We start from the raw sequence: 21,966 nt of genomic DNA on the forward strand, positions 1-21,966 counted from the left end.
CGAACAACTGTTGTTCATTCTTAAATCAGTTGAGGATGAGTCATTTGTATTAGGGAAGAAGGGACACCTTGTGGTTGGAGTATTTCACAAACTGGTGATAGAGTCTGAAGAAACAACGAGGCGACGTCTCTCTTGAGACGAGGAGGATTGCAACAGTATCGGAATGTTTTTCTAGTTTTTAGGAAATGTGAAGAACCTGTATGTATTCCTTTGAGCTTGTCCTGTAGGCAGAAACGGGGTCTACAAGTGCTATTGAAAGATCTAAAGACCTTCAGGACGTGAAACAGTAGTCAGCTAGAGACTGGTTTTCTTTGGGAATTCCTTCAAAAAGCCTACAGAAATACATAGATAAAACATACTGTTAACGCTTTCCTAAAATGTTGCTGAAATGGACATTTCTTTTGGGTGAGTAGATTTAGTTTTATTCTGTTCACGTGTGTGGTGAATGTTTTTGTGTCATACTGAAGTGGGATTAGTAGCCAGACTTCTGGGAATATGTGTGTCAGAGACCGTAAGAGCGTTATATGTGTGTGTTTGTTTTAAAGAGTATTCTCGTCCATTTCCGTTGTGAGTAATCTTAAACCAGAGATACGCGAAAGCGTGTACTGTACCAAAGTATCGCGTTCATTGTGCACCAACACGACACACACTCGCAAACAAAGCCATTGATAATAAGAATGATATCGTCCTATGAGGAAATTTGAGGAGTTATGGAAATTATGAGGAGTTTGTTTTTCTCCATAAAAAGTGACCTACACACACGCATCCAGTACTGTCCAGACACACCTACAGATAATTTTTTGTCAGATGTGCCGTTTCCTAGGTCTTATCATAAATCGCTTTAAAGTCCCCCTTCTTTGAAAGGAATGGAAGCCAGTGCAAACATGTCCCTCACAAAAAGGCATCTGTCTGAAGAGGAATACAGTCTCCAGCATGCTGCGTCGATTATTTCTGACTCGTCACAGAAGCAGTGTGGCTTGTATTCAAACTGTAGTCCTTTTTAAAAATCTTTCTTTAAATGTGCAAAATGCAATTTAGAAGAATAAGAGCTTATGTAAATATGACCGTTTATGATTACAGCCATAGGAAGGTTCAGCAATCCCTCGTAGTTTGTCAAAGTAGCACTCATAGTTTCAATTTCACGATAGCAATCATGATGTACAGATTTGATCTTAAACTGATTAAGTCTTAAACTGTAGAAGTTGGCTAAGTTTAGCGAACATTAACAACACCCACATGGAAAAATACTATAGGAATTTATAGTAAATAGTGTTTTTCAACCTTACTATAGAGAAATACTTGAATTGATTTGTAATCCTATAGTTGCTGTGATAATAGAACCATACTAATATAAATAAATTACCCAATAGTGTACTAAGATTTCTACAGTTGTAGGGTATTCTATACTAAAATATACTACAGTTTACTGTACTGGGGCGTAGCCATCTTTTCAGAAGTGAGGGGGACAGAAAACACACACACACACACATATATTTGCTGCCATTACAATATAATATAAAACATTACAATATAAAATTTCTGTAATCTATATAGCCTACCAATCAACAGTTTTATAAGTACATTTTTTTTATGTTTTTAAAGAAGTCTCTTCTGCTCACCAAGCCTGCATTTATTTGATCCAGAATACAGCGAAAGCAGTAATATTGTAAAATATTTTTACTACTTAAAATAGCTGTTTTCTATTTGAATATATTTTAAAATGTAATTTATTCCTGTGATCCAAGCTGTATTTTCAGCATCATTACTCCAGTCTTCAGTGTCTCATCCTTCAGAAATCATTCTTAATATGCTGAATTCTTAGTATTCTTTGATGAATAGAATGATCCACAGATCAGCATTTATTTGAAATAGAAAGCTTTTCCAACATTATACACTACATCATTTAAAAGCTTAGAGTCAGTATAATTTTTATTTTTTGGGGAAAAAAATGGAAATTAATACTTTTATTTAGCAAGGATCCTTTAAATTGATCAAAAGTGATGATAAAGTCATCATTTTACAAGAGATTTATATTTCAGATAAATGCTGCTCTTTGGAACTGTCTGTTCATCAAAGAAACCTGAAAAACGTCTACTCAGCTGTTTTCAACATTATCATAATACGTTTTTGTTTTTTGTTTTTTTTCTTAGCAGCAAATCAGAATATCAGAATTATTTCTTAAGGATCGTGTGACTGGAGTAATGAATTTATTCTATACGAACACACTTGTCCGAAAAAGTGCGGGGGACGAAGTTCCATGATGATAAAAGTGGGGGGCACATTGTCCCCTGCGTAATCTACGTCCCTGTTTATCGGTTCACTAATGCTAGTTTGCTGTAGCATTAATTAACAAAGTGTAAATACTATAATATATACCATATATTACACTTTACTATAGTAAGGTTCAAAAACACTATAGTATTTACTATAAATTACTAAAGTAATTTTTTTTCATGTGGGAAATTTGGCAAAAATCAGCAATATGCTAAAAATATTACAGTTTGGTGGGGCTCTCTGCTTCTCTTTTTTTTGTAAGATTAAAATCCTTTCAACCACACAAAATAGGTTAAGTATTCACTTCTAAAATAATTTATCCAGAAGAGAATATAAATAAGTGAGGCGATTAAAAGCAATAACCTTAACTTTTTAATATTGAGGACCTGCAAAATCTTCATTTGATGAATCTACGATTTGACTGCAAATTGGATGCACATTCAATGATGTTATACAGCCATATTTTAATATCAAATTTTTAAAACAGTAAGTCATTTTACATCTTTATTTTACATTGTTTTTCTGTCACCTCCAGGTCTCTTTCTGCCGTCATGCAGTGGATGTGCGAGTGGATATACATTTGTTAAAAGGAAATGTGTTGGTAATTATGACTTTATTTAAGAATAATGTTGTTTGAATAGTAAACGTCTGTATCCCAGATTGTACACACATGTCTGTAAGATGTTTGTTAAAGTTCTCTTGATCTGGAAAGCATCTGTCTAGAAACATCTTTCAGATGTCAGTTTTACATACATTCTAAATCAGAGCATGATTAATGAGGATAGATCACCTATTCAGTTGATCGATTAATGGCTAAGTACATTTGTAAAGGACTCTTACCAATCAATCTCTTGTTCTCCTTATGTTTCTATATGTGTGTATAACACAATTCAGCAGCAAATGAAGACTGAAGCCAGGATGTGGTTTTCCAAAAAATCTTTACTCCAATTTCAGTTTAATAGGAAATAACTAAAGTCACATAAATCACTATTTACAAAACTAACTTACATCACATTACTCACTTGCATTACACTGCTCCTTTAAATTACACCGCTCCTTTACATTACACTGCTCCTTTAAATTACACTGCTTCCTTACATTACACTGCTCCTTTACATTACACTGCTTCCTTTACATTACACTGCTTCCTTACATTACACTGCTCCTTTACATTACACTGCTTCCTTTACATTACACTGCTTCCTTACATTACACTGCTCCTTTACATTACACTGCTTCCTTTACATTACACTGCTTCCTTACATTACACCGCTCCTTTACATTACACTGCTCCTTTAAATTACACTGCTTCCTTACATTACACTGCTCCTTTACATTACACTGCTTCCTTTACATTACACTGCTTCCTTACATTACACTGCTCCTTTACATTACACTGCTTTCTTACATTACACTGCTACTTTACATTACACTGCTCCCTTTACATTACACTGCTTCCTTACATTACACTGCTCCTTTACATTACAATGCTCCTTTACATTACACTGCTTTATTACATTACACTGCTTTATTACATTACACTGCTTCCTTACATTACACTGCTCCTTTACCTTACACTGCTTCCTTACATTACACTGCTTCCTTACATTACACTGCTTCCTTATATTACACTGCTTCCTTTACATTACATTGATTCCTTATATTACACTGCTCCTTTACATTACACTGCTCCTTTACATCACACTGCTTCCTTTAAATTACACTGTTCCTTTACATTACACTGCTTCCTTATATTACACTGCTCCTTTACATTACACTGCTCCTTTACATTACACTGCTTCCTTACATTACACTGCTCCTTTACATTACACTGCTTCCTTTACATTACACTGTTCCTTTACATTACACTGCTTCCTTACATTACACTGCTCCTTTACATTACACTGCTCCTTTACATTACACTGCTTTCTTACATTACACTGTTCCTTTACATTACACTGCTCCTTTACATTACACTGCTCCTTTACATTACACTGCTTCCTTATATTACACTGCTCCTTTAAATTACACTGCTCCTTTAAAATTACACTGCTCCTTTAAAATTACACTGCTTCCTTTACATTACACTGCTCCTTTAAATTACACTGCTCCTTTAAATTACACTGCTTCCTTTGCATTACACTGTTCCTTTACATTACACTGCTTCCTTACATTACACTGCTCCCTTACATTACACTTTTCCTTTACATTACACTGCTTCCTTATATTACACTGCTCCTTTACATTACACTGCTCCTTTAAATTACACTGCTCCTTTACATTACACTGCTTCCTTATATTACACTGCTCCTTTACATTACACTGCTCCTTTAAATTACACTGCTTCCTTTACATTACACTGCTCCTTTACATTACACTGCTTCCTTACATTACACTGCTCCTCTACATTACACTGCTTCCTTACATTACACTGCTCCTTTACATTACACTGCTCCTTTACATTACACTGCTTCCTTACATAACACTGCTCCTTTACATTGCACTGCTCCTTTACATTACTCTGCTTTCTTACATTACACTGCTCCTTTACATTACACTGCTCCCTTACATTACACTGCTCCTTTACACTACACTGCTCCTTTACATTACTCTGCTTCCTTACATTACACTGCTCCTTTACATTACACTGCTCCTTTACATTACACTGCTCCTTTACATTACACTGCTTCCTTACATTACACTGCTCCTTTACATTACACTGCTCCTTTACATTACACTGCTTCCTTACATTACACTGCTTCCTTATATTACACTGCTCCTTTACATTACACTGCTCCTTTACATTACACTGCTTCCTTACATTACACTGCTCCTTTACATTACACTGCTTCCTTTACATTACACTGCTTCCTTTACATTACACTGTTCCTTTACATTACACTGCTTCCTTTACATTACACTGCTTCTTTACATTACACTGCTTCTTTACATTACACTGCTTCCTTTACATTACACTGCTTCCTTTACATTACACTGCTCCTTTACATTACACTGCTTTCTTACATTACATTGCTTCCTTGCATTACACTGCTCCCTTACATTACATTGCTCCTTTTCATTATACTGCTTCCTTTACATTACACTGCTTCCTTTACATTACACTCCGTCCTTAAATTAGATTGCTTACTTGCATTACTACAATATTACCTGATAAGGAAAGAGAGAGGAGGAGATAGACAGAGGGAGAAATAGAGGGAGAGAGGGCAAGGCCCCGAGAAGAGAGTTCCAGCAAAGGAAAGACTCAGCAAGGAACAGCTAGAAGAAAGAAAATAACCAGAGCAACATTTACAGTCTTCTTTTATCCCTTCCTTGACCATGTGATTAAAACCCAAATGTGAGACATTAAAACAGTCCATTTCAAATGACTCTTACAAGTCAGTCCTTTTTAGTGAATAAAAAAGGACACTGCACTACGATTAAAGCAATTCAAATACCAGAGAGCAGATAGAATTAAGTTTGGGATACCGGCATCTAAATTAGGTCAATTTGAATTAGAGATCAACAACGCTGATTGGGATATTATATTACAGATAAATGAGAGGAACTTTTGTTGCACTTCCTTAACTGAAGCTGTAACTAACTTGGTAAACAAATATTATATTCCTTTGAAATGCTCAAGGAAAAATTTATCATTACCATGGTTAAACAGTGATATTCCTAATCTTATAAAATAAAAAAGAGACCAAGCTTTAATAACTGCATTATTTTCTAAATTAAATACAGATCGTTTAATCTATAAAGGTCTCCGAAACAAAGTAGTACAAGAATTACAGAAGTCAAAAGTATCACATTATAATAATATAATATATATAATATAATATAAATAATAGAGAGTGCCAAAGGTCAAAGTACAGCCCTATGGAAACAATTAAATAATTTAACAAATAATAAGCAGCAAACAATCAAAGAGTTACAAATAGATGAAAAAGTAATTGATGATAAAGGTTCTCTAGCATATTAGTTTAATAAATACTTTATAAGTTGAGTAGATGAATTGGCTCAAAATTTTAAACCAGTGTTATTAAATAATAAAGTGGAGGATGCCAAGGATACCAAATTAATTTTTTATTACGGAGATTTGAAGAAAATAGAATAACTGAAATTGAAAAGCTTGTACCGAATTCAACAGTAAAAGATGTTTACAATTTAGATATTAATTTAATAAAAATAAATAGCACCATAATGATAGCTCCGTTAACTCATCTGACAAATGTATCAATTAGATACTGTATTTTCCCTAACACATGGAAAAAAGGCTGTAGTTACATCAAACTTTAAATCAGGGGATACAAGCCTGATTTCAAATTATCGAGCAATATCAATCTTGCCGGTTTTGTCAAAGATTTTGGAGAAGGTTGTAGCTGAACAATTAATAAACTATCTAGAGAGCAATAACCTCCTACACAAACATCAATTTGGTTTTAGAGCCCAGCATTCCACAGAAACAGCTATATGTTATTTCTTGGAAAAAGCTAGACAGTCTGTGTATGAGGGTCATGTGATGGGAGCAGTATTTATTGACCTAAGAAAGGCATTTGATACAGTTAACCATACTATTCTCTTATCTAAACTGAGTGCATTTAATTTTAGTAAACGTTCAATTGGGTGGTTTACCTCATATTTAAATCTAAGAGATCAGTGTGTTAAAATTGAGGATACAAAATCATTCAAATAAAATGGGTTTACCACAAGGCTCAATCTTAGGCCCCTTGCTTTTTAGTTTGTTTAAAAATGATCTACCATGTTGTTGCCCAGATGTTGAATGTCAGCTTTATGCTGATGACACAGTAATTTATACATTGGCTAAATCATCTGCCAAGGTTGCTTTAAATAAACAAATGGAAATGATATCTATATGGCTCCAGGAAAATTATCTCAGTCTGAATGTTAAGAAAACTGTGTTTATGTGCTTTTCTAATAGAAAGCAAAAAGAAAAAGTAAAATTCAAGTAAATAATAAAGAAATAGAGGAGGTAGATGAGCTTAATTCTTTAGGTACTCTTTTAGACTCACAACTTAACTTTGTTAAATTTGTCAAAAAAAAGCTGTCAAAAATAGTAAGCAGTAACCTAAACTGTTTTAGACTTATTAGAAAATATATCTCAAATGAGGCAGCTCATCTTTTTATGCATGCAATGATCTTGTCCTGCATCTCATACTGTATTACAGTTTGGACTCAAACAGGTGATTCCTTAATCAAAAAAATTTAAATGTTGTATAATCGTGCTCAAAAAATAATGGATAAAAAGCCAAATCGATGGCATCATTGCAACGTCTTAAAATTTTTTAATATGCTAAGTTTACAAATTTTAAAAAGCTATATAAAATTTATTTTTTAAATGTTTGCACAATAAATCACCATCTGTTCTATGTAAACGGATAAAGAGACACGATGATACATGTAGAATCACTAGGAGTTCGGCAGGTGGGAATTGTAGGATACATTTTAGTAGAACTGCACAAGGGCAAAGAGCCTTTTCTATTGAAGGCTCCAAACTCTGGAACCTGTTGCCAAATGAGTTTAAGGCAATACTTGAAATAAAGTCCTTTACATTGAAGGTAAAGCGGTGGTTTAAAATAAACCAGAACTGCACGCATATTTAAATGTATGTATAAGTGTAATGTAAAGTTTTTTTTTCTTTTCTTATACATATAATTCAGGGAGGTATTTGAATATATTTAAGGGACATATTGTGGTAGTTTTATTCTTTGTTTTTATTTAACTTTTTTAGAAAAGCCTTTCTAGAGACCTGAGATGCAAATTAGCTTATGCTATACTCTCTATGTGCAATACATATTTGCCAGTTTTGACTGGGATAATGTTTCTTTTGTACTGTCCCTATACAAATAAACTTATAAATAAAAAATAAATAACTATTTTAAGTGATTTCCCCAACGAAAATGAGCAATCTTTTATTTTCACAAACAGATACAACAAACAGAATCTATTTGGCTTGATTAGTGATTCTTAGACATTCCAAACAATCCTTTTATAGCAGCACATGCTATATATGATGAATGTTACATTGGATTTGAACAAAGAAACTACAGCTGAGCACTTTATTTATAGTTCTGTAGTTCTATTTTAACTTTGTAATGCTGTTTCCTTTCTGACTGTCTTACAGATATAGATGAGTGTGTGACAGATCCGGGTCTGTGTGGTGATCATGCTCAGTGTTTCAATACACCTGGAAGTTACTACTGCAACTGTAATGAAGGATTTCGATCAGCAGCAGCCAATTTCACAGCAACATCGGGGGAGTGTATTGGTACGAGAGAGGATTATGGGATAAAAGAGTCCACTACTGTGATTTAAATACTGTAACTAATATCAGCTGCTTCCCCCAACAGATATCAATGAGTGTATTGAGAAAACACATGAATGCCAAGGTGATATGAAGTGTAAGAACACTATCGGCTCCTTCGAGTGTATCTGCCCACCTGGATTTCATGAACCAACAAAAGGCTCAGGATGTGAAGGTGAACAGCTTCACTCATAGTGCTTTTCTCCATTGGCTGTTAATCAAACCAAATAACATCTTTACAATTCAGAAATCACCTTTTTTCATTAAAGGTCTGTGTTTACTTTCCAGAAATTAGGTTTGTTTACCATTAGTGCCATGTTGTTAAAACTGTGCTTATATCTATAACTAAAAAGGCCTGTATTAGATAAAAACACTGACATTTTTATACATTATGTTGGCTTTCCCCGAAAGCCCCGGTTAATTCCTGACCCTGATTATAACTATCCAATATCCATGTGATGCATTTAACAGTTTTAAAAATATAATATAAGTACACAGAATCAGTTCTTGCCACCAGATCAGAGGAAGAAAAAGCAATTATATGCCATGAAACTGTATTATGCTACTTCTCAACATAATTTGCAATATGACTTTGCATGCAGGTACCATTAATTTATCACCTAACCAATGAAAACATTATATTTGCCTTTGCAAAACATGTTAAAACATCAGATTGAAAGGATGTTTATTTGTCACTCCAGAAATAGATCAAGGTGAGCATTTTGCATTTCATGCCGTGAGCTCTGGTGTTTGACAAAAGTTTTAGATAATCTTGGGTTTGTCATAGAAAAAGAGACTTTGCAAACAGTACGAGTTGCCTCGACATAACCTCATTTAGTCTGGCTGATGCAATCATTAACATGTTTGCACATGAAGCGATAAATGTGTTTCCCAGCGTATCTCGCTAACTGCTACCATTAAACTACTTTACATGTGAACACGTTTGTCTGTGTGTGTGTGTGTCGGCTGCAGATGTGGATGAGTGTGTGTCCTCAGTGTGTGGAGTTCACAGCAGTTGCACTAACACACTTGGCAGCTTCCACTGCATCTGTTCTCCAGGGTTTCTCAAACATGAGAACGGCTCCTGTACAGGTGAGCATCTATCCTGCAGCATAAATGGCTGCCCACTGCTCCAGGTGTGTGTGTGTGTGTGTGTGTGTGTGTGTGTGTGTGTGTGTGCAGAGGTGTGGACTCGAGTCATGTGACTTGGACTCGAGTCAGACTTGAGTCATGAATTTGATGACTTCAGACTCGACTCGACAAAATGTACAAAGACTTGCAACTCGACTTGGACTTTAACATCAATGACTCGTGACTTCACTTGGACTTGCGCCTTTTGACTCGAGAAGACTTGCTACTTGCCATGAAAACCTGGGGGAAAAAAAGTTCACACGGCTTACAGAGCCCCGCATGTCACCTTTAGGAGAAAAAAAATCCATCCGTGGCTACGATTTTGCAATCTGTCCCCTCAGTTTATAAACCGTTCTCACAAATTCATAAACCGTTCCCTCGGTTTACCAAATCGTACCCAAGGATTAACAAACCTTGCCCACGAATTCCCAATCTGTGCGCTTAGATTTTGTAAACCGTACCCTCGGTTTTTGAATCCGTACCCACGAATTCATATTCCGTGCGCACGCTTTCGCAATCTGTAAACTGACACGCATTTGTAGCTCCGCCCCCACCGGCAGATTCATTTCTGTTTATTAAACATTATTTTTCATAGTATCCAATGAGTCCACGATCAGCATTCACAAAATAGTCTTCTTTTTAGCGTTTATTTTACATTAATCACCAATAGGATAAGACACAGCCGCCTGTGTTTTATGGCCAAAAATAAATGCTAAAAAGAAGAAGAAAATAAGAGTAAAAAGCAGTAATAACATGCCGATTATGTTTTCATTCCTTTTCTCTCTAACTGAATGCAATGTTATTTTTGGCCTCATTATTTAATAATAACATTAACAGTGAAACATCTGTCAAAGGTTATTTAAAAATAAAGCAATTCATGAATTATTTTCTTGTACTCATTTATTAAGCCTACAAATTAAAATTATAAAAATAAAATATATATTATTATACAGGATATGCATAAGAATCTTTTATCCAAAACAATTTACAACAGAGGAAAAAATTACTCCAGAGTTAATCACAATGCCAGGTTTATTGTAGCTACAATAATAATCAAGATTATTCCTTTATTATTATTAAACCTATTCCACATAATAATATTCAGTGAAACTGTATGTTAACACGTAGCTTGCTGCATGAATCTGTGAGTATGATTTACAGATCCGTGGGAACGGATTGTGAAAGCGTGCGCACAGATTATGAATTTGTGGGTCCGGATTCAAAAACCGAGGGTATGGTTTACAAAATCTGAGCGCACGGATTGAAATTCGTGGGCACGATTTGTTAAACCGAGGGAACTGTTTCTGAATTTGTGAGTACAGTTTATAAACTGAGGGGACAGATTGCAAAACTGTCGCCACGGATTAATTTTTTTTCTCCTACAGGTGACGTACGACACCTGAAGTTGCACAAAGAAAGGTAAGTTTTGAAAGAATGCTAAGCACCTTATCTGATGTACCATACTGTATCAATGAGACCGTAAACGCACATCTCCCTTGTTGGTTCATGCTATCAAAAATAGGGATTTTTGAACCCGGATTATATGAGGTACATGAGTGTAGCACACTCAGATGGAAAACCTCGCCAACATCATGTCAATTTCCATTTTATTTCTGTGGTAAGAGGACTTGAAATGACTCGAAACTAAAATGGTAGGACTTTGGACTCGACTTGAGACTTGTTGGCTTTGACTTTTGACTCGACTCGGGACTTGCCTCATCTTTGACTCGACTTGACTCGGGACTCGAGGGCAAAGACTTGAGACTTACTTGTGACTTGCATAACAATGACTTTGTCCCACCACTGTGTTTGTGTGTGTGTGTGTTTGTGTGTGTGTGCACACTCTGGGTGGGTTAAATGCAGAGCATGAATTCTGAGTATGGGTCACCATACTTGGCTGAATGTCACGTCACTTAATTTAGTTGGCCTCTTCACCCTTTTAATATTTCAAAGTAATTTGCTTCTAAATAATTGCCATGTTGTTTCATAGAAAACATTTGTGCTTTGCTGAATCAAACCTTGAAGTAGTAGATGAGATTACACTTTCTGATTATAACTCACGATGAATGAAGTTTATGAGGTGGTGACTCTTTAGTATATTGACTGTCATTCAACTATTACTGAACAAAAGTCCCACTAAACAAATAACGGAGTAATACTTCAGTGTTGAAAAAAAAGAACTCTACCGGCTCAGGCTTTTAGTCGTGAACACTTAATATAAAATCATCAACAGTGGTGACATTTTTTCATACTGCAGTGCAGGATGGTAATTTTTATTGCAGCATGAAGAAGTTGGTTGATTGTTACCATTGTCGAGATGATGGATGTTGATGACTCATCATATAAATAAGAGCTAATAGCTGCTCACTGCATAATACTGATCTCTCTGTCTCACAACACTTCACACATTGCTACATAGAAACATCAAACAGACAATCAAGAATCAAGAGCCCAACTAGACCAAACACTGATCTCCATTATGGTGATGCAATTTTAACCAATAAAACATCAACATCTGATCCTCTGTAATCCTCAATAACAGCACTTGTTCATCACTAAAGCACAATTATCCTCTTTGAAGACTTGGGATTTTACTTGAAGAATTGGTTGTGACTTGAAAAGGCCAAGTCTGCCCACCTAATCTAAATTCTAACAATATTATTAAATAAAACGATATCATAATAGGAACTGACATTCATCCATCTTCTCTCTCTCACAGACAAAGATGAATGTAAAGGGGTTCCAGATGTTTGTGGCACAAACGCCAACTGCTCCAATCATCAGGGCAGCTACAGCTGTAAATGCCATGAGGGTTACAGTAACTATGGCAATAGCCAATCAAAATGCACTGGTGAGTGTTCAGTTTGTATGTGCACATCAGTGTTCATGGTGTAGATACTGATGTGCGAAACAATGAACTGTTTTGATGCTGTGTGCAGAGATGAGCTGCGACCACTTTGAGTCTGACACAGAGGACACGCCTGCAAAGGTAGAACGACTCCTCATGATTATTTTGTTAGAACTTAGTTAAAAATCAGTCTTTAGAGTTTGGTTTCTGTGTTTCTTCTAGTTGAAGACTTTACTGGCGCTGTTGAGGAGCAGCTGTGAGTCTCTGCGTGGCCCAAATGGCCATCAGACAGGAGAGCAGTTACTGGAGGTGAAACAAACAGCCCTCTTCCTCTTTCTGCTTGCTTCTGCATTTCTCAGTTTGACCGGGAATATTCCTCTAAATCTCTCTGTGTTTGACAGAACTTGTTTACTTTCACCGACGAGCTGCTGTCGGGTGAAAACATCGCTGACGGGAAGATGCTGAATCATTGTCTGGACGCGGTGGAGAACAGTATGCGTCTGATTGGACCTCAGCTGAAAGAGCCTGTGACCAGGATGGAGACACACAACACCTGTGAGAAACAACATGCATTACACATATTCATTGTGTTTCTGGTCTTCAATCAGTGAAAACATTCTTAAACCAAATACTTTACTTTAGATGTGCTGTGTAAAATTAGGTTCATAGAACTTGCAGAAACTCTGATTTCTGAATGGAAATACTGTTGTGAAAAATATATTTTATTATGAACACAGATTTTCACACATTTGTAATTGTTATTTAAGACTGAAATCAGTTCTGTGTAGACATGTGCCTGTATTCGGTGATGCGATATATCACAGTAATTAATATGCACGATATTGTTATCGTGGCCACTTCTAAATACTGTGAATAATGTTATATATTACAAATTATTCCGACTTTGGAATGCATTTTAAGAATACTATTCCCATCAGCTGGTTAAAATGCACAACCCTGCTGTATGATGCTTAAAAGACAAAAGTGGCTCTGATGTAAAAAAAACAAAAAAACAAAACACACATGAGACGCACATGGGGAACATGTGAGAGACGTGCTGAATGAAAACACATTCACTCTCTGACAGCAGATGGAGCTAAACTGCAGAAAAATAGCAGCCTTTACTCTGGAAACCCCATAAATAAAGCAGCTGTGCTACTTTCTAAAACGTATTTAAATAGCCATTCAGAATTGTGGATTTGCAATGGTGTTCATCACAGCCAAATACTTAAATGTTTAGACTTAATAGGCTATTTATTTTCAAACTTCTTTTTTCATTTTAATCTGGACTACAACATGCCCTAGAGTTTATATTCTTTATTGTTAATTCACACTTTACGTTAGGGCTTAATTAGTTAACATTAGATAATTAATTAGTTAAAATAAACTGCCAATGAAAAGTTATTCGGAACATTCATTAATCTTAGATATTCCAATATTTAATTAGACGTTGTTAAAATCAAAAGATGCAACTGTGTTATTTAATGATATAACATGAACTAAGAGTTGTTATTTTTTTTTTACAAAGATTAATAACTTCTGTAGCGAATGTAGATAGTGCTCATTGTGAATGTTAATGGTTAACTAATGACGTCTTCTTGTAAAATAATACCTGTTGGTCTTTGTAGTTCTTTTGCACATTAATCTGTGTAAAACTTTTAACTTAAAATGTTTCTGTATTGCTTTATTGTATTTAAATGTTCAGATATTTTTGTTATATTGTATGACGACCCCTTTTTAAAAGTAAATTTCAATACAGTGATTATACCATGATCAAAGCAAGGGCAAATAATCCCAACAGGAAAAGTTGATACCGGCATATTGCTAGTTCTGTGTGATCATGTGTTTGACAGTTGCTGAGGTTGCGGTCATGCGGGGGCAGACTCCGCCCAGCGGGCGTGTCATTCTGAGCACAGACTCCGCCCTCTTCAACACCAGCTGGGAAACAGTTGTAGGCAAATCATATCCAGGTACAACTAAAACCAGTGCATATATATGTACCAATGAAACCATCAGCATGAGGAGATGTGAATGTTCTCTTGGTCACAGGTTTTGCATTTGCGGCTCTGGTCAGTTATAAAGATCTGAACTCTTCGAGTGATCTGCTCCACAAGATGAGCAATGAGAGATCAGACGATAATAAGAGTGTCACTTATCAACTCAACTCTAAAGTGGTGACGGCCGTCGTCAGTAATGCAGAAACCAAGCAGCTGTCAGAGTCGGTGACGCTCGTCTTTAGACACGTGGAGGTGAAGATACTGACAGATCAGCTTATGACCAGCACAAGATCTCACTGGAGACATTTCATTTGCAGAAAATCTAACATTCATGTATTTTTTTCTGTTTTCTGAACTGTCAATCAATATTCAGGAAAGAGTGGAGTCTGAGGGCGTGGCTTACTCTTGTGTGTACTGGGATGAGACTGAGGGGGCGTGGTCTGGGCGTGGCTGTAAGAGGACTGAGTCTAACAGCACTCATACAGTGTGTTCCTGCTCTCATCTCAGTAGTTTCGCTGTGCTCATGGCTCTCTATCCTGTCCAGGTACATCTGTGAGCCAGAAAACAGGGGTTTAACATATTTAATTCAGATTATAGATTAAATGTTGATGATTTTCCCTCTTCCTCTCCTCCAGGACTCGTTTGATTTGGTGTTGATCACACAAGTGGGTTTAGTTCTGTCTCTGGTCTGTTTGTTTCTCTGCATCCTGACTTTCAAGTTCTGCCGCTCCATCCAAGGAACCCGAACCAGCATTCATCTCCATCTGAGCATCTGTCTCTTCATTGCAGACCTCGTCTTCCTCTGTGGGATCACCAGTACTCACAATCAGGTGTGTCTGAGTGCAAAAACTACAGCTAACAGGAAACATTCTCAGAACTCTGGCCAACATTCTGGAAAGGTTCTCTCAAAGTTACAAACAAACATTCTTCCAGTAACTTTAATAGAACATGTTCAAAATTATATGCTCTTGAATTATGGTCTCAAAACATAAGCACAAAAACATCTTTAATTCATTCATGGATTGTTTACCTGAAACAGTTGTAGGTGGATGTTACTAGATATTAGTGGTCGACCGATATATCGCCATGGCCGATGTATTACTCGTTTGCCATCATCATTAAGGAAATATACATTTATATAAATTAAACAAATCTTTGAATGACTGATGGACATTTAATTTGCAAACTTAATCAAATCCATCTGTGAGATCTTGTGAAGATTGGTAATTTTTATCCAGCATGATCACATGTTCTATGGATGACGGTCGGTCCTTGTGACCTTAATGCTCTAAACATTTTAAACTCATGATTTAAAATTATGCTGTGCTTTATGCATTTGCCACTGTCATATTCATGTCATTTTTTCTGTGTGCTGTTTTTTAAATCAGTGTTACCCTGGCTTTATTTGAAAAATATCTTTCCCAATGGACATAAACTTACCAGAATACTGAGTACCCTGTTAGTTACAGTGTTTACTTGCTTTATAAAGAGATACTCCACTGCAAAATGAGCATCCAATTAAACCTTTTGACGAGTCCGTCTGCTTGGGTGTGGTAGATGGTTGTCCGTAGCTGCTTTATCCAGAGCAGCCGGCAGATGTCAGCCATTAGTCGGGTCATAAATGGGGTTCCCTGATCGGTCAGGATCTCCGCTGGGATGCCGTAAGCTAAATAAAAGGAACAGCTTACTTGCGATGTTTTTTATTGGTAATCAATAAATAATTAAAATAATAATTTACTGGTATTGTGTGAATAACATTGTGGATGTAATCCACAAAACATTTACTGTGAGCAAACCTGAGGATGCCCTGACGTGTGTTTCTCTCTCAGGTAGCGTGTGGGATTGTGGCCGGTCTGCTTCATTTCTTCTTCTTGTCTGCGTTCTGCTGGATGCTGCTGGAGGGGGTTCAGCTCTACCGGATGGTTGTGCTGGTGTTTCACACCACATTAAAACACATCTACATGTATTTGGTCGGATACGGAGTCTCTCTCGTCATCGTCACCATCTCTGCCATCGCCTTCCCAGCAGGATATGGGACCAGTAGACAGTGAGTGTCTGCATCCAGCACTGTTTATTTGTAGAAGTGTGTCTGCAGAAGGCATTATATCACTTTGGTATGCATTTTGATCTCAAAGTACACTGGTACAATTTTTCTAAACTATGCAAACACCTGGTGACACCTCTGTTCATGCGCAGTATTCAAAACAATCAACAGCAAAAGAATGAAGAGTTCTACCTGTCAGAGCCAATTTTGGTTTTGCTTTTAAATAATTACTGAGCATTTTATTTCTCTCCAAGCTGGCTCTGTTTGTGTGTGCACTGAGATGAGGAAACACCTGAGAAACAACACGAGCCTTGTATCTTCCCTTGTAATGACTGTAATCTCATGTGGCTTCTTATCACATAATGGTGCAGAAATACATTCTATAAACTGTAATAAAGACTATGTCGATTAGCAATTGATTATAATTAAAATACCAGAGGTGGTTTTAAGAACACATATAAAGTTGCCACAGTAGAGAATTTCTTGTCTTAATGTTCTTTTTGAATGTCATCATTCAAATCGCTTCTGTCATCTTTTGTTCAGTTACAGCAAAATATAACTTTTGTCCATATTAGGGATTTCCTAGAGCGTCCTGAGCTCTATTACTTATGTGACGCATATTGGGATTTTTTGCGCGAGGGTGCCCTCTGGCATCATGAAACGGACATTGCATTTGTTTATAGCACTAAATAATGGCAAATCCCCCCAAAAAAATACTTAGAAATATGATAGACAATGTTTTCATGTCTTCATACAGATAGTTTTAATTAAAGTGCACTGGAGTTTTTTTTTAAATGGCATTAAAAAATAGAATTTAAAAAAAAAACTAAACCGAAAACTATGGTTAAAAAAACAAGGTGTTTATTGAACTGTGGGCTGACTGTATTTTTCATCCCTACTGTTTACTCTTAAACACTGTATAACAGAAGAAAAAAATTCCAAGGTTGGCAGGTCTGCTTTTATAAGTAATTCATATCTAGGCTTCAGAAACACTCCTTCAGCCGCATCATGGTCAAACATCAACTCAGGAGCTGTAAATCCAGTTTAATCATTCACAGTGTCTGAGATGTAATGCCGTTCCAGCCACAATCTGTTATCATCATAATAACTTCCATGGGCGGGTGACGTGTTTCTGTGCCAGCAGTGACTGTAAAAGACAGAATAGGAGGAAGAGACACAGGCAAGATCTAATCAGGATTCATCTGTTTTAAAATTGGACTTGCAGTCTGACTGAACTTTCTGTGGAAGAGCAAAGAAAGTCAGTAGGGCATGAAGATTATTATCATTAACTAAAACGAAATCTAAACCCTTAAAAATATAGTCTTGAAAAATAAACGGTAACTGAAATAAAATATAAGAAAGTTAAACGTTCTATTTCCGCTAGTAGCATTTTTCATTTTCATTTAAATGAACTTATACTAAATCCAAAATGAGTATTAATAAAAACTTATATAGAAATACTCAAATTATAAACAATTGTAAAAAAAAGTGTCAAATTGTTAATGCAAACCATATTTTAAAAAAAAATTATGAAAAAAAAACACATTTACTTAAATCTTTAAAATGAAAATATAAAAATAAAAACTATATTTAATAGTATATCAAGGACATCAAAATAGCTGTGTCGGAGGTGTGAGTCGGAGATAATGTGAATGAGGGATGAGCGAGTCTTTTGTATGTCGTAATCATCATCTTATCCTAATGTGTGTTGCAGCTGCTGGCTCTCTCTCGATCGTTACTTCATCTTGAGTTTCTTCGTGCCAGTCTGCATCGTCATTAGCCTCAATTGTTTCTTCTTCATCATCACTGTCTGGAAACTGGCCCAGAAGTTATCCAGCCTCAATCCAGACCTCTCCAGCCTCCACAAGATCAGGTCTGAGTGTGTTCTTATCCCCAAACTGATTCAGGCATGATTTTATTTCTGTCAGTGGTTTTGATGAAGTATATTTGGTGTGTAGGAGTTTCACGGTGACCGCTGTGGCTCAGTTGTGTGTTCTCGGAGGAACGTGGGTCTTCGGTTTCTTCCTCTTCCAGGAGGACGGGACTGAAGTCGTGTTGTACCTCTTCACGATCTTAAACAGCCTGCAGGGGGCGTTCATCTTCATCATGCACTGCCTGCTGTCCAAACCGGTATCTAAAACACATCATGACTCAGAAACCACATGGTGACACACTCACCCACTGAACGTCTGCTAACGGGTTTGTTTTAGATTTAACATCTCAGTGGTTTAAAGTAATAGTTCACCTAAAAATAAAAATCACTTTTCACTTTTCCAACCACATAAGGAGAAATTAAGATAAGATTAAGATAAGATTTGCTTTTGGCCATAAGTGTTACAAGCAGCTTTTATTTAGGAAGCGACTAAACCTTTTGACAGTGCTAAGGGAGGCGCATCTGAGCACAGATTCAAGCATAATGTTTAAATTCTTGATTTATCAAACTGAGCTGTGCTATATCCAATTTTTATATTCAGTTGGTATCCAAGTTATATTTACTTCATGCATACTTTATTTGGGTGAACTGTTGGTTACAGCATTTACTTCCTTTTTATTCATGATTTAAATAATTTCTTTATTTGTGACAAATACTACATTAGAATTATTACAGATTTATTTTTGGTCTACAATTTACAAAATGTATAAAAACTGTAAATTTCAGTCTTTCATTGTTATGCATGTTATTTACATAGTGTAACATCATATATGTGACCCTGGGGCACAAAACTAGTCTGAAATCTCTGGGGTATATTTGTAGCAAGAGCCAAAAACACATTATATGGGTCAAAAATCATTAGAATATTAAGTAAAGATCATGTTCCATGAAGATATTTTCTAAATTTCCTATCATAAATCTTAATCAAATCCTATCAAAACTTAATGTTTGATTAGTAATATGCATTGCTAAGAACTTCATTTGAACAACTTTAAAGATGATTTTCTCAATATTTAGATTTTTTTGCTCCCTCAGATTCCAGATTTTCAAATAGTTGTATCTCAGACAGATAACAAACCAGACATCAATGGAAAGCTTGTTTATTCAACTTTAAGATGTTTTATAAATCTCAGTTTTAAAAAATGTACACTTAAGACTTGGTTTTGTTGTCCAGGGTCACATATATCATATTATATTATGCCACCCTGCTTTCTAATATATCAGCAAGAGCCAAAAAAAGAAAAAGAAATCCATATTGGTCGGCCATTAGCCAATGCATATGATTGGAGCTGCTCAGAAATACCTGTAATTTATTTAGCCAAATTTAATTTAGTTTGCATGTTTGCATCCCTTCAGGTCAGGACGGAGTATTACACCCTGTTTGTCCGAATGTGTCCACACAAGAAGAAAGTGGAATACAGTACCAGCGGCAGTCAGGTGTGTGTGTGTGTTTCAGACATTAAAGCAGTGTTTCTGGTTCTTCAGCTTCTTCATTCTTCCTTTGACTCTTACAGAAACCTCTACGGAGCGAAGACAGCACAGGAGAGTCCAAGATATAAAGCACTTGTCATATTCTGATTTTACCAACCCTTAAGCACTTGAACAGTTTTGTAAAAAATGAAGATTATCCACAAAGCTTCAGTTTGACAGGAGGTCGTCAATTCGTCCTCCTTATTCCTGTCCAATCAGAAGATCTGAAAACTGCTGAACTTTAGAAAGAATATATATATATATATATATATATATATATATATATATATATATATATATATATATATATATGCTTTATTTACAGTTATAAGCTTGTCATCTGAACGGCTAAAATGGTTCCTGAATTTATTTTGTTATTAAAATGTATTTTGAAAAAGATTATTGTTTTAAGCTTTAATATTTCTAGTCAGTTTTTCTCTTGGTTTTGTCAATTAATTGTAACAACCGTGTTTGATATTAATTAGTAACTGACATTAATAATTTAATTATTAAGATTTGGTATTATTATTCTTAAATAACTCAAAGATTGCAGTTGTTAAACATGATATTTTTCAATGCAAATACAGAGAGAACTAATGAATACACAAATAAAACTGAGTGGAAGCAAGTGAAAGTGTTGGGATTTCTGGGAAATGAGCAGGAAAACAAAAACTTGTGGAAAACCGGAGAGAAGCTTTTGGAAAAGGTGAAATAAACATCTAAAGGCCAGATGGACAGAGACTCCGAGGGGGCAAGGTGACAGAGGAAATCAATGTGATTTTGAAAGATTACAGAAATCACATCTGTTTCGTAATATGGAGCTGAAATGGACTTTTCTGGACGAGTAGATGGTTTCACTTTCAACTTCTGACATTTAAGTGTCGTCAACTGATTATTCTGTGATATTCTGTCTCCCCCTTCAGGTCGAAGCCAAGCAACGCACATATTTTAACATCAATGTGCACGTTTTTCTGTTTTTGGACGACAAACGTAACCTCTGCAGGATGATCGGAGAATGCGGGAGAAAGATTGATAAATCATTAATAATCATGACCCATAAAAACACTAGGCTCACATGTTGGTGTGTGGATTTATTCTCTAGTTGTTTTATTATTAAGTGTGTGCAGGTCTTTTGGTTTAGTTCACATTAGACTGTGAAGGTAATTCATTTTATAATTGCAATAAATAAATAACAGTTAGTATAGAAGCTAAAACATTTCTTCCTCTAGATCTGTAACCACTAATTGATCAATACGTTATTGCTTTTGTCTCAATGTTGAATAAGTACAAATATAGACCTCTTCCAGCTGCTAGGCTAGGTTAAAGAGGCTTAATTATGAGACATTGTTCTGAATCTTTTGAAAATAGTTTAATGGACTCATTTCAGAACTAAAGTTTTTTTTTTTTTTATTTTTTTTTTTACATTTCAGCACTGTAGAGACGCTTGTTTTTACTTTCACTTTCACTTTCGAATTTAATTATAATGCGCAAGCTGTCAGTGATCATTTAAATGCTCTTTGTGAGGCTCAGGCTTTCTACAGCAGTAAATATAAATAAAAATGCACTTACAAGTAACAGATTAATTAATTGCATTGACAAATGACTATATGTACAAAGTATGATAATATATTAGCATGTGTGATGCGCATAGAAAAGTGCACATGTAAGTGTCATTTTAAAAGACATTTGTATCCTATCAGTTATAATTGTAATTTGTTTTTAATAATTTGATTCTCATAAACCGTGCCCTGAATTAATTACAGAGCCCAAAACAAAAGCGTAAACCAGACTCCGACAGAATTAATTTATTAACATCGTTTTCAACCTTTTTTATTTTATTTTTTTTTACAGTGAAATTATGGAATTAAGCAGGAATGATTACAGTTAGTTCATATATCATATTCCTTTTAATCTATAAAGCATTAAAAGCCGCTTTTCCACCAC

The 21,966-nt window shown here is 35.6% G+C and overlaps 1 protein-coding gene across 1 annotated transcript; it reads left to right on the top strand.

The window, feature by feature from the left end:
- Nucleotides 1-78: 78 nt before the first annotated feature.
- LOC127949426 (adhesion G protein-coupled receptor E1) lies at nucleotides 79-20,650 on the top strand. Its single transcript, XM_052546672.1, has 18 exons — nucleotides 79-405; nucleotides 2,810-2,875; nucleotides 8,420-8,563; nucleotides 8,646-8,774; nucleotides 9,572-9,691; nucleotides 12,450-12,581; nucleotides 12,670-12,719; nucleotides 12,801-12,887; nucleotides 12,980-13,133; nucleotides 14,432-14,548; nucleotides 14,628-14,827; nucleotides 14,949-15,119; nucleotides 15,211-15,405; nucleotides 16,405-16,622; nucleotides 18,334-18,492; nucleotides 18,578-18,749; nucleotides 19,909-19,989; nucleotides 20,067-20,650. The coding sequence occupies exons 1-18, from the start codon at nucleotides 378-380 to the stop codon at nucleotides 20,109-20,111; spliced, it is 2,268 nt and encodes a 755-aa protein (XP_052402632.1). The 5' UTR covers nucleotides 79-377; the 3' UTR covers nucleotides 20,112-20,650.
- Nucleotides 20,651-21,966: the final 1,316 nt, after the last annotated feature.

Source organism: Carassius gibelio, chromosome B1 (assembly GCF_023724105.1).
Source record: "Carassius gibelio isolate Cgi1373 ecotype wild population from Czech Republic chromosome B1, carGib1.2-hapl.c, whole genome shotgun sequence".
Lineage (NCBI taxonomy): Eukaryota > Metazoa > Chordata > Actinopteri > Cypriniformes > Cyprinidae > Carassius > Carassius gibelio.

What these genes read in the sequence shown, in the direction of transcription:
- LOC127949426 (XM_052546672.1), top strand. Translation starts at nt 378, where the DNA reads ATGTTGCTGAAATGGACATTTCTTTTGG. An exon ending in AACATCGGGGGAGTGTATTG is followed by an intron (nt 8,564 to 8,645) that starts GTACGAGAGAGG and finishes TTCCCCCAACAG; the next exon opens with ATATCAATGAGTGTATTGAG. An exon ending in GATGGAGACACACAACACCT is followed by an intron (nt 13,134 to 14,431) that starts GTGAGAAACAAC and finishes TGTGTTTGACAG; the next exon opens with TTGCTGAGGTTGCGGTCATG.